Source organism: Papaver somniferum, chromosome 11, assembly GCF_003573695.1.
Source record: "Papaver somniferum cultivar HN1 chromosome 11, ASM357369v1, whole genome shotgun sequence".
NCBI classification, from domain to species: domain Eukaryota; kingdom Viridiplantae; phylum Streptophyta; class Magnoliopsida; order Ranunculales; family Papaveraceae; genus Papaver; species Papaver somniferum.
The window spans coordinates 56,405,918-56,427,655 of record NC_039368.1 but is presented as its reverse complement, the minus strand read 5'-3'; the positions used below and the strand labels follow the sequence as shown (position 1 = coordinate 56,427,655).

General features: G+C 41.3%; 1 protein-coding gene across 2 annotated transcripts; it reads right to left on the bottom strand.

Annotated features, from left to right (window-relative positions):
- Nucleotides 1–1,832: 1,832 nt before the first annotated feature.
- LOC113321799 (protein argonaute 4A-like) lies at nucleotides 1,833–8,438 on the bottom strand. 2 transcript variants are annotated; one of them, XR_003346879.1, is made up of 23 exons: nucleotides 8,288–8,438; nucleotides 6,976–7,230; nucleotides 6,677–6,882; nucleotides 6,343–6,585; nucleotides 6,130–6,266; nucleotides 5,949–6,046; nucleotides 5,771–5,868; nucleotides 5,483–5,645; nucleotides 5,274–5,390; nucleotides 5,075–5,182; nucleotides 4,908–4,970; nucleotides 4,715–4,828; nucleotides 4,475–4,640; nucleotides 4,269–4,381; nucleotides 4,037–4,171; nucleotides 3,775–3,905; nucleotides 3,467–3,532; nucleotides 3,207–3,270; nucleotides 3,008–3,119; nucleotides 2,838–2,916; nucleotides 2,626–2,720; nucleotides 2,504–2,535; nucleotides 1,833–2,344 (listed from the first exon to the last, which is right to left on the bottom strand). XR_003346879.1 is itself a non-coding variant. In XM_026569716.1 (23 exons), exons 2-23 carry the CDS (start codon nucleotides 7,219–7,221, stop codon nucleotides 2,169–2,171), a joined length of 2,757 nt encoding a protein of 918 aa, XP_026425501.1. In that variant the 5' UTR covers nucleotides 7,222–7,230; nucleotides 8,288–8,438; the 3' UTR covers nucleotides 1,833–2,168. The 2 variants fall into 2 exon arrangements, 1 of the variants encoding a protein (XP_026425501.1); XM_026569716.1 differs by having other exon boundaries at nucleotides 2,843–2,916.
- Nucleotides 8,439–21,738: the final 13,300 nt, after the last annotated feature.

The window sequence follows — 21,738 nt, the reverse complement described above, 5'->3', positions numbered from 1 at the left end:
CATAACCAATCAACACATTTCCTCCATCTTCCGGAAGACCATGAGGCAAACCATCTGATCGAGGTGTAATTACGTCATCTTCATCAGGAATGTGTAAACCAGTGATCCGTCGATCATCATCGTTCTTCTCTTTCTCGGGTTCTGCCACCTTCTTACCTTTCTTGTCTTTCTTGGGTTTTCCTTGGGGTTGTGTTTCTTGATGAACTTCTTGATTATCATCAACTTCTTCATCTTCAGCTATTCCTTCTTCTTGTCTTTCAATTCTTACTTGTTCAGCTTCTTCTTCTAAAATTCCTTCTCTACCTCCCGCTCCCAATTTTTTCTTACCTCCTCTTCTAGGATCGGGAGTTTTAGAAGTAGAAGGTGTTACCTCCATCTTCTTCCTCTTTGTAGCTGCATTGGTCCTGACACAAGTATGAAAGTTATAAGACTAATTCGAACAACAAAGAGATTTGGAAATCCAAAAACTTGTAAGAAAATAAGAAGGCTCAGCTTACCCGAAATAACAAATATGAGCCGAATCATGTCTTGAAATTTTTATTAGCTTACACAGAAAGTGGATCGGCTCATACCACAAAACAATTATAAGCCGATCCTATATATTCGTCTCACAGTCGATACCGTCGAATAAGCCGAGTCTATGGTTATGAACTCAAACATGTATTCGGCGCAACATGATATCATATAAATAAGCCGATCCTATACACTTGTAAAATTTATGAAATTTTAACAATGATATTCGGCGCAACCCTAATACTATCGAATAAGCCGAATCTAGACTTATGAATTGAAACCTTTATTCGGCGCAAAACTAATACAACCATACAAGCCGATCCTAAGCACATGCAAAAATTCTGAAATTCAAACAACAATTATTCGGCACAAAACTAATACTACCATACAAGCCGATCCTACGCACATGCAAAATTTCTGAAATTCACAAAACATATTCGGCACAAAACTAACACCATCGAATAAGCCGATCCTAAATATAAGTTCCTGTGTCACTAAGTTCGGTTCAAAACGGATTTCAGATATACGCCGAGCCGTTCATATGCACTTTCAGGGTTCAGTTTCAAGAACAGCTCGGCGCACATCTAAGATTTGTTTTGCGCCGAACCTAACCGCCGCAGAAACATGATTTTGACGAATTAAATCAATCAAACCAATCAAAAACATCAAATACGAGATGGGTTTGTAAAACTGACCTTCTTATTCTCATTTTTGGAGTTGGTTCTTCTTCAATTTCTTCTTCCGGTTGATTTTGTGGTTGATTTTGAGTTTCTTCTTCACTCTCTAAATCTTCTTCTTCTTCAATGGGTTGTTCAATCGCTCGATTAGAACGAGATACTGGCTTACGGCGAACCGGTTGCTCAATCGCTCGATTAGAACGAGATACTGGCTTACGGCGAACCATTATATAGATGAGTTTAATCGTCGACTAAATTTTCACGAATCGACAATTAAATTTCGATGAAAAAAAAAGAAGAGAAAGTGGGTTCGACTATGGAGGAAGATACGATGAAAAAAGAAAGGAGAAGGTGGGTTCGGCTGTGGAGGAAGAACGGGTTGAAAAAAAAAGGAGAAGGTGGGTTCGGCTGTGGAGGAAGAACGGGTTGAAAAAAAAAGGAGAAGGTGAGTTCGGCCGCGGAGGATGGGGAGGAAGAACGGGTTGAAACTGATTTTAGGTTTATGATTATAGATTTTTGTATTAGGATTAGAAATAGATTAGTAATTTATAAGATTTAAGGGCATATAGGTAATTAAACCACCCATAGGGTACCCTTATAAGGTCACCCAAGTTATGACTAGTCCTTTGTATGCCTTGAAAGTTTTTGGTATGCCCAATATCATGGTTCATTGATAAAGCCAGTATTCCAAGTTTTCCACAAGTAGTTGAGACCAGAAAAAAGAGAAACAGACAACTAATCCGAAGAGAAGGCTGTTAGCCTGTAACGCACCTAACTAGCCAAAAAAGAGAGCTGTGACAGTTGTAACAGCACCTCTAGAACACACAAAAGACCTAGTAATGTTTACCCGACCCTACAACCAAAATAGGCTGCTGCACAACAGTCACAGCTTTATATGTACAACCCTTCCAGAAGAACACTTATGTTGCAAGACCAGTTCCTCAAAGACACTTGACCATTTACAAAAGTATCAGCAGCTCAACAGAAGAACATGGAGCTGCTCACGTTAGCATGAAGCTTGGGAAGTTCAGGCACAGGAACACCAGTGGCAGATGTTACCCCACCATGGCTTGATGAGGATTCAGACATATCTTCAAACTTGAGAAACTGTTGCATCTGAGCTGCAGCAAGATGTGCATAGCACACAGGGGCAACTGGAACAAAAATGAAAACACAAATCACAATGTACTCAAAAAAGGATTAACCACCAATTTTAACTACTGACTACAACAATTTGGTTGAAAATACAGGCATTGAATTTTGGGTGAGGTCTTTTAGTAGGAAAAATCGGGATACTGGATAAACAGGCTTACCAACAGATATCGCAGTAGTGCTTCTTTGGTACCTGCAACAAGTAAAGAATTTAAGTGTTATTACAACTCTTATGTATTTGCTAGCTCCACATGTAAGATAAGTTAACATGTAGTCCACTTACACATATGAAAGTGAGTGCACCAACTCCTGCATGTCATCAGCTGTAAACCCAATCTCATCCATCAAAACATGATAATGAGTGGGACGGGTAGTTCCCTAAGAAAATCAAGAGAAGAATGTTAGAAAACCATTAATGATCAAAGAGTATTGAGAGCAGTGATGAACTGCAAGGAGCATTGAGAACACATGTGGAAAAGATGAAAGCACAAGGACCTTACAATCATTCCAGCATGTGAACATATGTAGAAATCATTGTTGCGGGGATGACATATCTGTTTGTCAATGACTGTACCTACAATAGGTAAACAAAATATGTTTCAGCACTTAAATTAGAAGAAATTACCATTCTCAGTCAAAATGATATATAGGTAAGTAATCCTAACCAGGTGGAACATTATCAGGAGATCCACTCTGAAAAAACTTGGTGTGATGATTTTTCTGTGCAATGATCACTGTAAACTTTGGGTTCCATTTGTCATCGAGAAACTTGCAGGCCTACATCAACAAAGAAAAGTTAATGCTAGTAATTTAGTCTATCAAAGAACTAAAGACAGTATAAACAAACAAAAGATAAAAGGTCACCTCTATGATTTGGTCCAACTCAATGTTCAAAACTTGGTTGAACTGCGACTCACTGACCCCATCCCTGAAACCAAACAAACGTAAATAGACATGCAAGAAAGATATGGATACAACCTTATTTTTAAGGGGAACCACGGAAAATACTATAATTCCCACTCAGTAATTATGAATACAAGAAACACTGTTCATGTTCGCAATCACAAGGATACATGGGCTTCCCTGTTATTCTCACATTAGGAGTTGAAAAACTACCGGCATACCTGAAAATTATAATTTGGTCAGGCTTTTGTTTACGCGAACTCGTATAAAAGTCCAGAAGCAGCTCCCTGCAATGAAAAAAAATATGAAAAAAATTCAACCAAACCATGATGTCAGACCTAAAAAATAATTATAAACAAAAATGATGAGCATACAGCCCATAAGAAATAAAAATAGATTCTAGCAAAGCATGTATGCATGTGATGAGACGCCACTAAAAGGTATGAACTGTATTGTAGATTCAAAATATCCCCAGATTCTATACTCGAAACAGCTAGTTCACTTATAGGGGAAAAAGTAAACAACAAACCTAACAATGCCTTCATCCACTGTATCTGACACTTTCTTGAACAAAGAATCAATCATTTCAACTTTCGGAGACTGGGTCCTCACTGAGGCTCTATACTTGGAGATCAAAGGCCATTCCCTGGAGCTAACCACCTAATGAGCATGTTCCAAAAAATGACCAAACATTGTCAATCAAATTATCCCGCTCCACAGAAAAAAAACTAAAAGCACTATCAAAACCGTAACACACCAAGGTAGGAGACCAAACAAAAGGTGACACTTACTGCAGCTATAGATGGTACATCAGATTGGCCAGGAGACCCGTGCGATACATCCATGCCAAGGATAATGGTGGGAGCCTTGCCGACAATGCTAGCGGGAGAGCGTTCAACAGACAAGTATGAATTCATACCACCAAGCTATGACAAACAAAACCAATATATAATGAGAAAAAATGCACAATCAGACAAAATACCACGAGGAAAAGATCAAATGCAATTAAAATTTGATAGTTACCTTGGCATTGATCTTCAATAGCACATTTGTAACATACTGGTCGTTTACTTTAGTTGGTGCAATACACTGAGTAACAACTCCAAATTCTGTCAAGCATTTCCTTTTCCATGGTCCTACAATATTAACCATGATAAGTAAAACCCTAGGCACATTATTAGGAGAGGGACAAAGAGATAACAAAACAAAAAATGTTAATATCAGCCAACCATAGACATCTGAATTTTTCCTCTCTGCTAGAATACAGAGAAGAAATTGAGGGGCCCCAGGAAGTTTTGCTTTCATTTGAGCAAACATATTATCCACACGAACATTAGCTGGGCTGCGTCTGTGCTGGGGATTCTCTTCAAAGACATCAAATGGCTCATCTATGGCCTACAGGGAGAAAGTAGCAAATAAGGCGAAAAAAATAGCACCTAGCTGTGGCGAGGAAGAAAAACAACACTTACAATTCCTTTTTGCTGACCACATCTGGTTAGGTTTTGAAGAAGACTAGGAATATTACATCTAGCAGAGAAACAGACAACAGCCCAACGGCCAATCTTGGTTGGTTCCACTAGTTTCTGAAAAACAAAGTATTACTTGTTAGGTAAAACAACATGTAAAAACTTCGCCAGAATAGCAGTCAAGACCATTAAGCACCTTATTATTAAAATTCCATCTCCCATTACGTGGACAGAAATCTTCACCATTTCCCACCTTCAACTGATACAACAAAACAACATATGAAGACAAATTAAGCAAAGCATTGCATTATCAGCTTGCATTATCAGCTTTCAAGCAAAGCGTTCCCTAACAATGAATAATACCTTGGGAGCCATAAGAACACGCCCTTCAATTTGAGTAAACTGACTGCAAATTGTAACACCACTAGATTTTAGCATTGGATCATTATCATAGTTGCTGATTTTCAACACCTGCAACAAAGTTAAATTTAATAAGAAAAGCGCCATATAAGATAAAAGCTTTGGCGGCATACAAATATATAAATAAACAACCGACGCTTACATTACTCAAAGCTTGCATTCGCTCCTGGGGTTTTTGCCTTGATTTTTCCACAAGCGAAGATCTTTGAAGAGTAGACAGTGCCTTTGTGTAGCGTTGCAAAGATACCAATGAACAAAGCTACAAAGGAAAAGAACCACAATCTACACTGAACATCAGTACATTCAATGCACCAGTTTCAAGGCAAAACATACTATGGGTGTCATCTTCACCTCAACTGGGATATATGTCGGCCTTTTCGGCTTCCCAACATTGATGCATGGGTAATCAGCAGAGTACTCTAGCTCAGTATGCCGATGGTTAACAAAATAATCATACACTGTAAGTTCGACAGTTCCACCATCTGCATCTGCACCCTTCGACTTCATGGAAAACCTGCAATGTTGAAAGGTTTAGAGACACGAAATAAGAATATGTATGCCAGATAGTAACATCAGGATACTATCTTTTTTTTTAAACAGTATGGGAAAAAAACTACTATAGAAGCAATGGATGCTTACATTTGTTGACGACAAGGCAACTCACTCAGTCCAGTGATCTTATACTCCGAATTTGAGGGGCTAACCTTGACCCTTAGATTTTTAAGGGTTCGCTTAGCCTGTCAACATTCAAAACTTTCAGTGAGATAACTCTTATCAATAAAACATATGCCAATGTTTGATGAGAAATGATGTTTACCTTGTCCCAGTTAATTTGGTTTGGATGATTCACATTTTGGTTGCCCAGTAAAAAATCAATTACAGGTCCTGGCCTTATTATCATGGTAGTGGACACATCTGCAGTAAATTCGAAGTGATTAAAATATGAGCCCAAATAATACATTAAATTTGCAACTACCAAGAGAGTAAGGAAAGCTTACCAATATTCAGAGATAATCCACCTTGAGTGGTCCTAAAACTGGAATGAAACCCTCTACATCCAAGGACTCCACCACCCAAATCAACAAAGTTCCGTGGCTCATTGTGAAAGAAAGACTGACGGACAAGTAGACAACCCCTGCAATTAAGCAAAGCATCGGATGAAACACTTGTATAGCAAATAGTTCCGAAATTAGATAAAAAGATTCACTTACTGTCTTGCTGCATGCTGTCGTAAGACTATATCTAGAACTCTGAGAGCTTCTTGTGAGTTCTCGGTCTCTTGACCGCGTAATGCATTTGCTATGGCCTGCATGGGGATCTTGGCAGCAAAACTTATCTCTACCTTGAAACTCTTTGTCTGGTAAGGACGCCTAGACCTCTTTCTATCTGTTTCATTTGGACTGCCTCCGCCACCAGGGCTCCCGTTCGCATTCCCATTCCCATTAGCAGCAGTTCTAAATTAAGAGACTTGAGTTAATAATAATAATGCAGCAGAATGAAGAGAGAAAACAATTTACGGCAGTCCAGCATTACATAAAAGAATACCTGTTTGATGAGGCCTCTTCAAGCACAACAGTGAACTCAAGTTTGTTACTTGGAAGGGGACCCACAGTAAATAGACTCTTTTCCCCATCATAAGAAAAATGCTTCCCAGCCAACTCGGTATCATAGGTCTCTTTCACTCGATCTATCACTTTCCTACCAATGCCTTTACCATCCACAGGTCTACCATCTTCGTAAAACAGGGTAACCTGATCCACAAAAAAAAGCAGTCATGATGGGTTTTTTCTTTCAATTACTTTCAATTGAAGCACATTATTGGCATAGAATATGCAAATACATACACAGTAGTGGTAGAAGTAGCCCTCCAAATTTGAGACAGCAACTTTAAAGTGATTGGTGAGCAGCAGTATCTTCTGTCCCTTGTTTCCAAGGCCCTTCCTGGCCATGGGGACACGTTTTGGCTTAGAAACCTTTGGAACTGTTTCAGAAACCACACCATCCACTCGTAGTGGTACTACATCAGAAGGGAGTGGTGGTGGGGGGGGCAACTCTGTAGGTTCAGCTCCATCTGGCTCATTAGATCCCATCTCTGAAACCTAAACAACAGATACAACAAAAATTATGAGTTAGCTTAAAACCCAACAAGCCAGCAAGTTTAAGTAACAAACACAACACCCCAAGACCCTTAAAACGCTTCTGAAAATAGTATAACAACATGCAAAATACCCAAACACTTGGTCAAGCTAAAGATAATCATATAAAACTGACTGATCTAGAGACTATAGAGAGTTGGCACATCTCATCATGGAGTACTTCGTACTGCATGCATGTAATTCAATGTGCATTAAGTCTCCAATTCTTAAAATTATGAGCTGATAAATTTAAAGCACAATTCAAAGCTCTAACACCATACCAGGAAATTAGAAAAACCCAAACCAAGTAAAAAAGACAAAACAAATGGTGAGACATACCAACATGAATCATACAGAAGAAACTCCTACAGACATAACAGAAAAGTACAAAATCCAAGACCAGTAAAAAAGACACAACAATAAGAGTGAGACATTATTATGTACTCCAAAATTCTTAAATTATGAGCCGATAATTCTAAAGCATAGATAAATAGCCCTAGCACCATACCAGAAAGGTAAAAAACCATGACCAAGTAAAAAAAAAGGCCTAGAAAGAGAGTGAGACACACCAACATGCATCATACAGAAAAAACTCTTATAAAAAGTATGAAAAGTTCTTCTTTTTACATACCTTAAACAACAGAAACAAAAAAAAAAAATCCAGACTTGTGCAGAAAAAAATCAAAATTATCAAAGAAAGCCTAGATGAGACCCACAGAATAGATGATAATCACCAACAAAACATAAATCAAAGACAACACTACCACCATAATCTCTAACACAAAAGATTACCAATTTTAGCAACAACTTTCTTTTTTTTGCAAAAAAAGGAAATGTATATGCATTGCACCGATTGAAAGTAAAATTACTCAAAAACTAGAGATTAACAACAGAAACTTGAAGATCTACAACAAAAAAGCTACAGAAACTGAAACCAGAAACAAACAGTGAAAATCAAAGGCATAACAACTTTTTAAAGACTTGTATTTGGGAAACTAGAAAGAAAAACCCTAGATTTTACCTTGTTCAAGCTTCAGATGAAGTATGAAAACCCTAACTTTTCTTTTGTTCTTCGATCTCTCTCACTCTCTTTCTTGGTTTCTGTCTCTAAAAGTTGGAACTCAATGTTGTTCTCTCTCGGTCACGGTGGTTCATGTTCTAAGCCCCACTGACTGATCCTGTTAAATAGTGGAATAGTTGGAGTCCTTTGAAATTTGGGCGTTAGCCCATGCCATGTCAAACCTCGAAAGCCACGTTCATTTTTAATACCTAAAATACCCTTTATTTTCCCCTAATTAACGAATTTATACTCCACGATTAATATTAGTATATTCTGATTATTTTCACTCTTATCTCCTTAAATTCGATCGATATTTCTTCCGATTATTAATCAAGGCCGGATTGGGGGCCATGGAAACTAATTGGGGGTCAGGACACATTTTATACCCACACTAAAAGATATATGGGGCTTTCAAAATGATGGTGAAATAACTATTTTACCCTTCTCTAATAACTTCTTCTCCTTCCATTCTTCTTCTCCTCCGCTCCCTCTTTCCCACTGTTTCCCATTCCGTTAAGGACTTAAAAATTCTCACCGATTCATCGTGGTAAGTTAACTAAAAAAAAATAGGTTTTCAACTACAAAATTGCAGTTACAGTTCCATGGTCGTTAACCACGGTTTTTTATTACTTAACGATTTTTGATATGCATGTTGAATTGATAAAAAATCGTTAACCATTAGGGTGTAGTAGATAACGACCCTAAACCTGGTTTTCTACCCTAGAATAGTGTCGTCTAGGGATTTCTAAATCGCTAACAACTCTATATGATACAAAATTTGTTCCCTGTTCAAAAAATAGGAAGGGTCGTCATGTCAAATGGTTGTAGTCATTAACTATGTTGAAGGGTCGTCATGTGAAGTCGTTAACGATGTTGAAGAGTCGTTTGGTTTTATAAATTTTGCTTGCCCACCCTTGATCTATGAAATGGCTCGCTAGAGTCGTCGGTATATAGGAATGCCTAATTAACGACCCTAAGAGTAACATCTTCAGAGAGTAAAAAGTTTTAGAGTCGTTGGATTCTAAACATATTAAGTTAACGACTCTATATGACCTAACTAGCTGGAGTCGTCAATTATATCACACTTGATTGACGATTTTTCATAACTTGCAAAAGTTGCAGGTTTGAATCGTCAAAGGTTGTGTCAAGTAATTGACGACTCCTTAGAGTCGTTTGTTTATTACCCTCTCGACTTAACGACCCTCACTCTGAGTAGTTGCATAGTGTACATGAATCGACCACTTGGGGCATCATTCATACAATTTGAAGAGTATAGGAAGTTTACCTGATTGTTTTGAGCTTCGGGTTCTTCATTTTGAGGATTGGTTCCTTCATTTTGAGCAATATGATTCCTCTACTGGAATCCCTCAAAAACTAAACTTCTTCCTCTCCACAACACAAAAACACAATTTTTCTTTTATCAAAATTTTATCCCTAAATCTGATTTTAATCTAATTAAACTAATTAACAATTAATTAACTTAATTACCATTAATGATTTGGGGTAGTTTAGCCATTTAAAATAGTTGGGATAAGAGATAACTCCCTATTAATGATCTTTTTGTCCTTCAGCCAGGGTCCCCAATTATTTTTGTATAACCCCAATTCAGCCTTGTTATTAACGAAGAGTTGAAAATGTCATTTTCGATCAAAAACCCTAAATTAATCCGAGCCGTTTATTTAACAAAACCTGATGATGTCAAATCAACAGTTTAGGTTAGCTACATCGTCATGCTATCCAAGTGGCAGGTGAGGTTCATGCGTAAACCCATCTGTTGTTTCTGAATCAAACTGGTGAAAGTTTTGGTCATTGGAATATGTATCAGTAAGTGTACGTGGTGGAATTAATGATTATGTACTTTGTGATGGATGTGTATATTAGTATTAAATTACGTAGTGGTTCGATTTCTCTCTTAAGAGAGAGAGATGAGAAGTGCCTCGGTCGACTAAAACAGTGGGATTCAGTTCAGTTCAGTTCAGTTCAGTTCAGAGGTATCAGAATGCAGAACACGTTATGGTCTTTTGGCGGTAGTTATACAATGACTATAAAACCCTGAATTTGAAATACAATTGGAATGTCTTTCGCTTGCTTTCTCTTCTTGCTTCTACTATTTTGGTGAAAGTCTCTCACAGCCCATAGGCTCGCTTACACATGTGAAACAAACAGAAAGAAGGTATATGACGTCCCAAAGCAAGAAAAGTTATCTATGTTGGTGAAAGTCACGTGAACACATAAATCATGAAGCCATCCACGTGTTCACAAACAATATTCGCATACATCCTAATTCTAGAATTGTACGTCGTATGCGTAACGGGGATGATTATATCGATTCATCGACTCGAAGCCTTCGGGCTTGTCATTGTCTAGTCGAATATTATCATAAATAATGTTCGTATAAAGAAATAAACCAAGAATCAAGTATAAATGTAAAGCATATGAAATTTAACGCTGAATGTAAGGTGTTGAAATGTAAATAAGACAGATTTACATGGTTCGGCACTAAGGCCTACATCCACGGGGTTGGTGTTTCACTATGTATTGAATGGTTACAAAGATAGTCGAATGACTTTAGAGTATACATAGGTCTGCGGAAGTAGGGGGATTACTTACTCTTCCTATTTCTCTCTCTTATATTCTCCTATAATTGCTCTCAATTGGTCGACCCCTTCTCTCTTAGTGGAGAAGGGTATTTATAGGGTTGGAACGTGGGTCCCATTTCTGAGGTGTCGTTGTAATCTTATCTTTTTGTGCTTTGTGCCTATCACGCAGAGGTCTTCGGCATATGCTGCGGCCTGAGCTTGAATACGAAGGGTTATCCTCGCCTCTTCCGTGAGCTGATTGACACGTGTATATCTCTTTGGTATTTAATGCGGGTAGATGGATGTTTGCTCGTGTCAGACAAGTGTCTCTTTGTCTGGTCACATCTGTGTCAGCCAAACTTCCTCTCGGTCGTTGATCTGGGATCTTCCTCGGGATTGGGTGTGATAACACCTAAGGGGTATTATCTGGTGCTCCCCTGAGCCATCATACATCTGTGATCCTCTGTCCCTGACCGTCAGATCTGCTGACCGGTGGCATCTTCTGATGAGATGCTTGCTATCATGTTTTGATATCTTGTTTTGCATGCCTTCCACGTGTCTCTTTCTGTACACGTGGTGGATGATGAAAGGTGTACATACAATTTGCCCCTCTTCTTCTAACTTGGGCGTATTTTGCAATTTTGAAGAAGAAAGGTCGTCCTACACGTTTCCCACTTTGCATTAACTTTTCCCGTAACTGCTCCTTGGTACGAGGAGCAGTTATTGTCTTCTCTAGCTTCATAAATAGGAAAGAGAATGTGAAAAAAAACTTTTATCCTCTTCTTGTAAGTGTTCATTCTCTTGTTGTTTTCTATTCTTGTTCTTTAGTCATTTATTATCATCATTCTTGTGAGGAAGATAACAGCATTCAATTTTCTGTTTCTTTCGCTCTCGATTGTTGTTGCCCCTGTATCTTTTGATATCTCCGATCCTCCTTTCTTCGACTGTGGTTGGTGCTTGTCGTCCTCTTCTATACAGGTATGGGGTTTTTCATTAGTTGTTCATCATTGATTTATCTATGTATCTACCCGTTTGTCTCCTGCTGCTGTATTCTTGGTTTTGTGATGAAGATCATATATGTCGAAGAAATTGGTTTTGTGATGAAGATCATACATGTTGAAGCATATATGCTTGCCCCTGTTCTTTGTTACAACGTCTGTAAGTCTGTATCTGAGTATTATCCCTGGAGTCGGATGGAGTATTTTTTAGTTCTTAGGGTTTTTAATGTTTATCCGGATGAACCATCAATTATGGGTTTTTTGATCTTTAGTGATCTCCTCGTATTCTTCTCTAAACTGTTTTTGTGTTTCCTTGTAGATATGTATGATCGTTCGCGGGCTCCTTACCAAACCCCGTCGTCTAGTCCGCCAAGATCCCCTCCGCGTCGAGATTCTGGCAGATCTCCACTTGGGGAAGGTTTTACAAGTCTTCGCAATCGATCCTCGGGGTCATAGGGTTTCATCTTCCTCCGGTGCGAAGGTTGTGCCTACTAAGAAAGGGGATGTGCCGAAGGGTCCTTCTGGATCTAGGTATGCTGTTAACCGCGCCCCTTCTCGTCCTCGTGAAGATTCTAGGAGTACGCATGCTCCTCCTCGTGATGACTCTAGGAGTACGCGGGCTCCTCCTCCTCGTACTGAAATAGTGGATGTTCCGCCCCTTCGTTCAATGGCTCCTCCTTCAGTGCCTCCGCAGAAATCTTTGCCGCCTCCTCCCGCAGTTTCTTTCAAAGGGAAGTACTCCAAGGATACTATGTCGAGAGCCGATCCGTCTAAAAATCTTCCTTCTAAAAGGAAAGCTTCGGAATTGAGTCCTACTTCTGATTCCGCATACGAAGAAGAAACTGTCCCCGTGATACGCAGCATTTCAGTTGGTAAGAAGAAGGTTACTTTCAAGCATATTGATCTTGATATGTTCAAGGAAAAACATGAACTTCAAGCTTTTGAGGTTCGCTTCTATTCCCCTGACGATGATATCACTTACGAGCTCCTTGCTAAGTATCAGTTTGACGAGTTTCATCTGTTGACTACGGTTGGAGCCTTCGAGGAGGGTCTCATGTTGCCCCTATATAAGTCGGGTGACTCCTTTTATTATGACGTGTTGGCTAGTCGCGAAGGCTCTTCCGCGAACACTCATAATCGTTCCATGTCACAACTATCTGGGAATTATCTTCGTTCACTGAAGGAATGTTACCTGCGAAGCAAGGGAGAGACTATGATGACCTGCTATGTTCCAAATCCTGCTGAGAGAGAGTGGTACACTCCTCAGAATTTTAACATTTCTTTTGGGGATTATGTCAACAGCAGAAACCGTAAGCCGTGGAGTGTTAGTCTTCGTAATATTGCTGCTCCCCGTGGTGAAATTCGTCTTTTGAGTGAGGTGAGTGATGCCAAGCTGAAGTATGTTCCTGGTACTGAGGGATATGCTAAACGGAAACTCTTTCTTGCTCGTGAAAGGATTAAGCGTGACCATGATTATGAATGGCATGCTACTGTTATTGAGGTAGTTGGTCCTTGGGCTTATGTATGGATTCCGGGTCCACGCGGTTGGCGTCCTTCTGAAAATAGCAAGCCTCGTGAAATTCCTCCTGCTCGTTATGGAGATTTCTGTCATCGGCGTCCGAATTTCGCGGGCATGAATTTTCCTTATGCTCTTGATGTCGTTGATGGAGATGAGGAGGAGGGTTCTGGTGCTACCCATCCAACGAATAGTGATGCTGCTGCCAAGGTATAGTTTCTTCTTATATTCTATATTCTATTTGCCCCTTTTTCCTTGCTTGAAATAATTTTCATTTTTGAAGTGAGGGAAAAAATGAGCCTTTGTAGGATGTATACTGGTTTGTAGGTGTCTAAGAAGAAGATACTTGGACCCAAACAATCTTCTACTGCGGTTACCGGTGAGGCTGAGGTTTATGAGGAGGTTACGAGTTCCGTAAACGAAGGGTATGGTGAGGATGAAGAAATGTCCGATGGAGAAGAGCGTACCGACACTTCTCACCCTGATGATGAAGGTGGTAATGGTGAAGAAGAAGTTGTCGCGGGTGGTGATGGTGAAGAAGAAGTTGTCGCGGGTGGTGATGGTGAGGCTGAGGGTAATATTACCGTTGGTGGTACTGGAGGGGGTGGATCTGCCCCTGTCGGAGATGATATTGTTGGTGTGGGTACTCTGCCCGTTATTTCCCCTGAATTTTCTTTCGGTAGGATATATTCCGCGGGGGAATCCTTTGATGTGAATGCTGTCATGGGTCTTGCCGAAGACTTCTCATTGCTTTCCCCAAATGATGATTGGGATGTGCTTGGGAATCTTGGCAAAGGAGGTACCACTGATCATCAAGCTGAGAACGCAGTTGGTCATGCTGAGGGTGGTAATGTCGAGACTTGCGCGGTGAGGAGCTAACCGCCAAGGGGAAGTCTGCGGTTGAGTCTCCTTCAGAGGATTTCCCTTACTCGCTAATGCCTGAAGGTGAAGATGCCATTTTGGCTTGGCTTAAGAAGAAGAACCTGATGTTCGTCCCTAACCCTGCCCCAGTGGTCACTGGTGAGAAGAATTCCGACGCTTATACTCGTTGGATGATGCAATTGTCTTCTGAAGCCCGCGTTGCTGAGATATGGGAGAAGAATCTGAGAGCTTCGGAAGCTAACCTAGTGGTTGACCTTCCCTCCTCTGTTGCTGATATGATGTCCATAGTTGATGGGTACCAATACGGTTTTCCCCAGCAGCGTGTCTTAGAGGTAAATCCTTGTTTGTTTGTTTTTTTTTGTTTTTTTTTTCATGATATCCGAACATTGTGTTCTTCGTGATATCTGATCCCTTTGGTATAATAATGTTTGTTGTTTGTGACATAGATGATGAGGAGCGAACATTGTAACCATGTTCTATACCAATTCTTCAAATCAAAGTCTTTAGAGTTGGAGGCCAAGCTTCATCATAGAGAAGAGAAACTGTCTGCGGCTGAAGTGGAAATAAATGAACTGAGGGGCCGTCTGAAGGAAAAAGAACAGCTGGGTAACGCTGAGGAGAGTCTTCGTTCAGAACTTGCTATAGTCCGCAACGAATTGGAGCAGACTCGCAGAAATGTCTCGTCCTTCACAGGTTCGTATTTTACGGATCTTTCACTCCTCGTGATTCCCTATCTGTATTTTGGTGTTCTGTCTGAGTCTCCCCACCCTATCTTCAGTGGGTGGAGTCCCCGAGCTGATATGGCTTCGGAAAGAAAAGGAACGAAAAAAATCCCGTATTGCAGAGTTGGTGGGTAAGTTGAAAAGCGAAGCCGTAAAGTGGAATGCTCGTGCTGATGAGCACAACGCCTTAACAACTGAGTGGCGTGAAAAGCGAACACTGATGGTTGATATGCAAAATAAGTACAATCATGACCGTTGTTTGTTTAATGGTACGCTGCTATGGACGCGTGACAACCTGCGTGATGCTCGAGAACATGCTTCGGACTTAGAGGCTAGAGTGCGCTTTTTGGAAGGAGAGTTACAACATGCTCGTTCTTTCTTATACCCCGGGGTTAGGGATAGTATGCTGCGTCTTTCCGAGGAAAGAGATAATGCTAGGGCCGAGGTTGGTGCTCTTAGTAAAGCCCTAGCAGCGTCTCGAGCTGATGTTGCTCGCCAAGTGGAGTCTGAAAGAGATCTTGAAGTGAATGTGTATCGACTCCATAAAAGGATGGGGGAGATGAATGACGAAGTCAACCATCTTCATCACTTGGATTCAATGAAGCAGGTAGATTTAGACGCGAGTCAATTTGCTCTTACGAACCTTCAAACGGATTATAAGAAACTAATCAACGAATATGACTTTCTTGATGAGGCTCGGGATGCAGTTGTCAATGAGTATGAAGAGGCTTCGGCTAATGTCGAAGGTATAACCTCGTTTTATCGAGTGTGATTCTGTTATTTCTTCGTTTTAACCCCTTGGTATTTCTTGTTTTCAGCACTCGGGGGACAGCTTCACGCAGCAAATGATGATCTTAAAAAAACTCAATCTGCCTTAGTGCAGCAAGAAGGACAAGCCAACTATTTCAAAGGGTTGGCCGCGTCTCGTGAGGAAGCAGCGGAGATTGCCTCCAAAGAGGCGGAACGCCTATCTGCATTGCTGTCTCAGGCCAACCAGCGGACCGCTGTTATCACTCATAAAGCTCGATGTCAGTTGGCTGAAGAGACCAACAAAGTCCTAGATAAGATTGAACTTGGTCTTAAAGTCGAACATGGTCCTATCAAGAATTATCCGCGTCGTCCCCTTCCCGCGCCCTTGCCTGGTTCTTCTGGGCCTTCTTCAGGTGGTAGCGTACCTTCATCTCGCAGAGACAACCCTGTTTATGGAGTTGTATCGTCCAAGTAGATTTCTTTTATTAGTCATAGAAAGTTGATCCTTGTTGTTTATATAATTTCGGATCATTTTTTGATGTGTTTCCTGCTTTATCTTATTTGTTGAATCTTGTAATCAACTCTTTATGAAATGGATCATCCTTTTGGCAGACCTGCGTTATCAATTCATCTTTTTATTTTAAGTATTGTGAAGTGTTAAACTAGAAATAACTTGTTTTGTAAAAAGTTGAGAGTGTTTGGGTGCGACACCGAAGGTAAATACCTTTGTGATCGTCTTGAGACCTGTCACCCCGCTGGCGAATCCTGGGCCAGAGGATTCCCAAACGGTGGGGGCCGAGGCAGCGTTCTAGGATATGGAATGCTTATTTGAAAATATTTACATGCACCCATTCCGTCGACCCGCTGCCTTAAAATTGGTTGGGTATCTCTTTCTGCTGGGTTCCTTCCCCCTGGTATTATACTCATAGACACTGATAGGGGAGCCCTGAGAGATTATAGATTAACTACTTTCCCCAATATTGTTAATTTATTATGTAATGTACATGCGTTCATACAGCGGGCCTTTTGACCATTTCGTTTGCTTGAAGATTTCCCAAAAAGTTTGTTTGATTGATAGGTTGAGGCATGCTACTCCTCGTCCAGAGATAGAAACATGTAAAGCGGTTACGCTGCCTTCTTCTTCTGGTATTTTTCACGCAGATGCAAAGTTGCGCTGCTCCTATGGGTAGTACGGTTTGAGCCATTTAGCATTCCAAGGGTGCTGGAGGACCTCGCCTTTCAGATTGCGAAGATAGTAGGAACTGTTTCCCGCAATGTCGTGTATTATAAAAGGTCCTCCCCATGTAGGTGCTAACTTTCCCCATTTCTTCTCTCGTTGATACTGCGGGACTGTTCTTAGCACATACTTCCCTTCTACAAAATTTCTAAGCTTAACCTTTTTGTTGTACTCTCTCGCTAGTCTCCGTTGATAATTTTCCATCTTTTGCAATGCTGCTTCCCTCCTTCCTTCCAGGTCGTCCAGTCTCTCTAACATCATGTCTGTTGTGAGATTTTTCTCCCATGCTTCGGTCTTTGTGGTTGGTATGAGGATCTCCGTTGGGATGACTGCTTCAGCTCCATAAGTGAGGAGAAATGGGGACTCCCCAGTGGCAGATCTTCGTGTTGTCCTGTATGCCCATAATACATTGTGTAGCTGTTCACACCATCGCCCCTTGTGTTCGTCTAATTGCTTTTTGAGGATATGGGCGAGGGTCTTGTTAGTAGCTTCCGCTTGTCCGTTGCTCTGAGGGTATATGGGGGTGGGCTTTTTTTTCCTTATTTTGAAAGTGTCGAAGAGCATGTCTATGTTTTTCCCCTGTAATTTTTTACCATTATCGGACACGATTTCCGCTGGTATGCCGAACCTGCAAATAATGTTTTGGAATATGAAAGTAAACACGTCCACGTCTCTGATCCTGGCTAAGGCTTTGGCTTCCACCCATTTACTGAAGTAGTCCGTGGCTACTATCAAAAATCGTCTTTTCCCTGATCCTTCGATGAAAGGCCCAACGATATCTATGCCCCATTTTGCAAATGGCCACGGACTATCCACAGAATTCAACGTTGTTGCTGGTGCGTGTATCTTTTCGGAGAAACGCTGACATTCTTCACATCGTCGGGACATTCTTGCAACATCTTGTATCATTGTGGGCCAGTAATATCCTTGCATTTTTGCTTTGTCGGCTAGTGATCTCATGCCGCTATGATTCCCTGCGTCACCATAATGGATGTCGTTTAGAATTCGATGCCCCTCTTTCCTGGATAAGCAACGTAGTAACGGTCCGAGGAAAGATTTCTTGTACAGGATCCCATCCCGAAGATCATATCTTCCTACTTTGGAGAGTAGTTTCCTAGTTTGTTTGTGATCCGCGGGTAAGGTTCCATCCTTGAGAAACGCATGGATCATCATTCTCCAATCATCTTCGTTGTTGAAATCTTCGTCTTGATTTTCTCTTGACAGGATATCTTCTTCGTCAAAATCGTCACGGATGTCTTCTCCCACCTGATCTTTGATATTTTCTTCCACTGTATCTTGATTTGTAGCAAAGGAAAATTGTGATGCAATCGAAGGCTCGTATACCCTTGTTATTTTGATAGCTTCGATACTCTTGTCCTCCAGCATGGATGATATATATGCTAGGGCATCCGCGTGCCTGAGATCCCTTCTGCATAAGTGCCGGAACTTGATGTTCGGAATTTGTGATGCCAATGTTTGGACCAAGGCCATGTAAGCTGAGAGGGTGTCGTCGTACACATTGTATTTGAGCCCTATTTTCCGTATGACAAGCTGCGAATCACTTGTCAGTCTTACATCAGTTACCCCCATCTCTATTATTAAGCGGAGGGCATGCGACTGCCTCGTATTCGATGATGTTGTTAGTATGCTCTTTGAATTCTAAACTGAGTGCCTGTACGATCCTTTCTCCAGTTGGGGTGGTGATGACAATGCCTATTCCTGCCCCTTTCTTATTTTCGGAACTATCAACGAAGACTTCCCATTGTCTTTGACTCGCGGGTTCGAGGACATCAACTGAATCCTTGCTTTCCTCGTCGGCTTCTGGTATTCCCCTAATCTCTTCATCGTTGTCCATGGGGAGGTCTGCTAAGAAATCCGCAAAAACTTGGGATTTTTGGGAATGTTTAATTTCATGAATGATGTTGAATTGGTCCAGGTGGGTGTTCCACTTGGCTATTCTTCCTACTTTTCCCGCGCTTTTGAGGACTGCTTCCAGTGGTGCTTTGCATGGGACGCGGATGAAGTGAGTTAGGAAATAGGTTCTCAGCTTTTGAGTAGCCCATACCAATGCCAGGATGAGTTGTTCGATCTTCGTGTAATTCCTTTCCGCAGAATTGAGGGTCTTACTGACATAATAGATAGGTTGTTCTATCTTCGTATTAGTTTTGACCAACACTGCGCTAACTGCGTCTTCTGTCGCTGCTATGTACAATGCCAAAACCTCATCAGGATCAGGCTTCTGCAGGATTGGAATTGAAGCCAGGTGTTCCTTGATTCTTTGGAAGGCTTCTTCGCATTCTACAGTCCATTCAAACTTACTCCCTTTTTTGAGAATATTGAAAAAATGTTTGCATTTGTCCGAGGATCGGGAAATAAATCTGCCCAAGACTGCTAAGGACCCATTGAGCTTTTGCACTTCTTTTAAATTCTTCGGAGATGGCATTTCCACTATGGCCTGAATCTTCGCGGGGTCTACCTCAATGCCCCTTTTTGTTACCAGATATCCGAGGAATTTCCCTGAGGTGACACCGAAAGTGCATTTTTCCGGATTTACTTTCATGTGATGTTTCCTCATTGCTTCGACAATATCTCTCAGGTCCTGGTGGTGATCTTTGCGAAGCCTACTTTTGACGAGCATTTCATCAACGTAGACTTCTAGGGTACTACCAATCCATGGCCTGAAGATAGCATCGATCATTCTTTGGTACGTTGCCCCTGTGTTTCGAAGTCCAAAGCGCATTCTAGTGTAGCAATAAAGGCCATGCGGGGTGTAGAATGATGTGTGTAGTTGATCTTCTTCTACCAGGGCTACTTGGTTGTAACCAGAATATCCTTCCATAAATGACATCTCTTCGTATCCTTCCACTGCTTCAACCAGTTGATCTATGCTCCGCAAGGGATAGCTGTCCTTTGGACATGCCTTTTGAGGTTAGTAAAGTCGATGCATATCCTAACCCCTCCATTTTTCTTAGGAACGACGACCATGTTGGAGATCCATGTAGGGTATTTGACTTCCTTGATGAAGCCTGCTTCTAGTAGTTTCCGAAGTTCTTTTTCTACTGCCTTATGATACTCTGGTGCAACTTTTCTTATTTTCTGCCTGAAAGGTGGCGTGCCTGGTTTGATGCGCAGCTCGTGTTGGATTATTTTCGGATCAATCCCCGGCATGTCTCCTAACTTCCAGGAGAATACATCCGCGTATTCTTTAAGTAATTTGGTTAAGGAATCTTCTCTTCTTTCGTCCATTATGGTCCCTACTTTGATCATCTTCGGGTTTTCTTCCGTTCCTATGTTGATTTCTTTTACGGGTTCCACTGGTGTGAACACCGGCTTCGGGTCCCCGAGGACTGGGACGTTCTTTAATTGCTATTTGGTATGTTTCTGTCCTTCGTTGGCTGCTGAAGTACTTGCCTCTGTGTTAAGTACATTATCATCTTTTGTCAAGCCCTTCCTTGTGGTTTCTTTGAGGAACAGGTATATGGCCTTTTCTTTCGCAACTTCTTTATTTTTGATCCTTTGGGTTTTTCGCTGCTCTTCCTGTTCGTTGTTGATACGATCCTGAGTGGTCTGGTACTCTTTTGCAGAGACCCGATCTCCCTTGATTTCCATCACTCCCTCGGGTGTAGGGAACCTGAGATATTGGTAGTAATTTGCTGCCACTCCCTTGAGTTTATGTACCCACTTTCGTCCAATAATGGCGTTATAGGGGGATGGGGCGTCAACCACGCTGAATCGTGTTTCTACTTTCATGGGCCCGGCGTTCACCTGCAACACGATGTCTCCCACTGGCTTTGTGGGCGCTCCATTGAACCCGTAGATGGTGTAATAAGAGGTCATTAGCTGTTCATCATGGAGCTTCATCCGTTTGAAGGCGTCGTAGAATAGAACGTTCACTGAGCTTCCCCCGTCGATGAGGATCTTTTTGAGGTTACATCCGGCCACTGGTAGTGTGAGGACCAAGGGATCGTTATGGTCTTCCATATCTTCTTCGATATCTTCAATATCGAAGATGATAGGTGCGTCCATCCACTCTTCGTGCTCGTCCACCTCTACGCCATCAATCTTATATAATTCGCAGTGGTCTTCGAATTTCTTTCGTAGCCTTTTTATTATCTACGCTGTAAGTGAGGGCCCTGCGGCTTCGGAACACGAGATGGTGTTGATTGTGCGGTTTCCCTCTGGAAGTTGGACTTGCTTGGTTCGTTTGGATCTGTCCTCGGTGACCTCCTTTCGTATGTATTGCTTGAGTTCGCCAGCATCAATCAATTTTTGGATCATTATTTTGAGGTTTTTGCATTTCTCGGTCTGGTGTCCATTGAAGCAATGATACTCACAGTAATCTTTAGACTTCTCGGTTCTTGGGGGCTGTTTTCCCTTAGACCACGACCACTCCAAATTTTCCCTTCTTTTGATCTCTCGCAAGATCCGAGCGTATCTAGCATTGAGCTTCGTGTAAACCTGATCTTCGAATTTTCGATCGTCTTTTCGTCGTTCATCTCTTCGTTCCTTCCTATCTTCGTGAGGCCGTTCCACTGAGTTATTTCTTTTGGCCCCGCTGGTTTGTTCTGCGGAATTGGTACGGTGAGACCTCTGCGTTTGTGACCTCGGGTTCTCACGCTGGATTTCTTCAAGACGAGCGTACTTCTCTATAATTATTCGAAGATCTCCTTCTGTCTTAGGTACGCTTCCGTGGATCTCAACAAATAGTGGACTCATTCGGTTTAATCC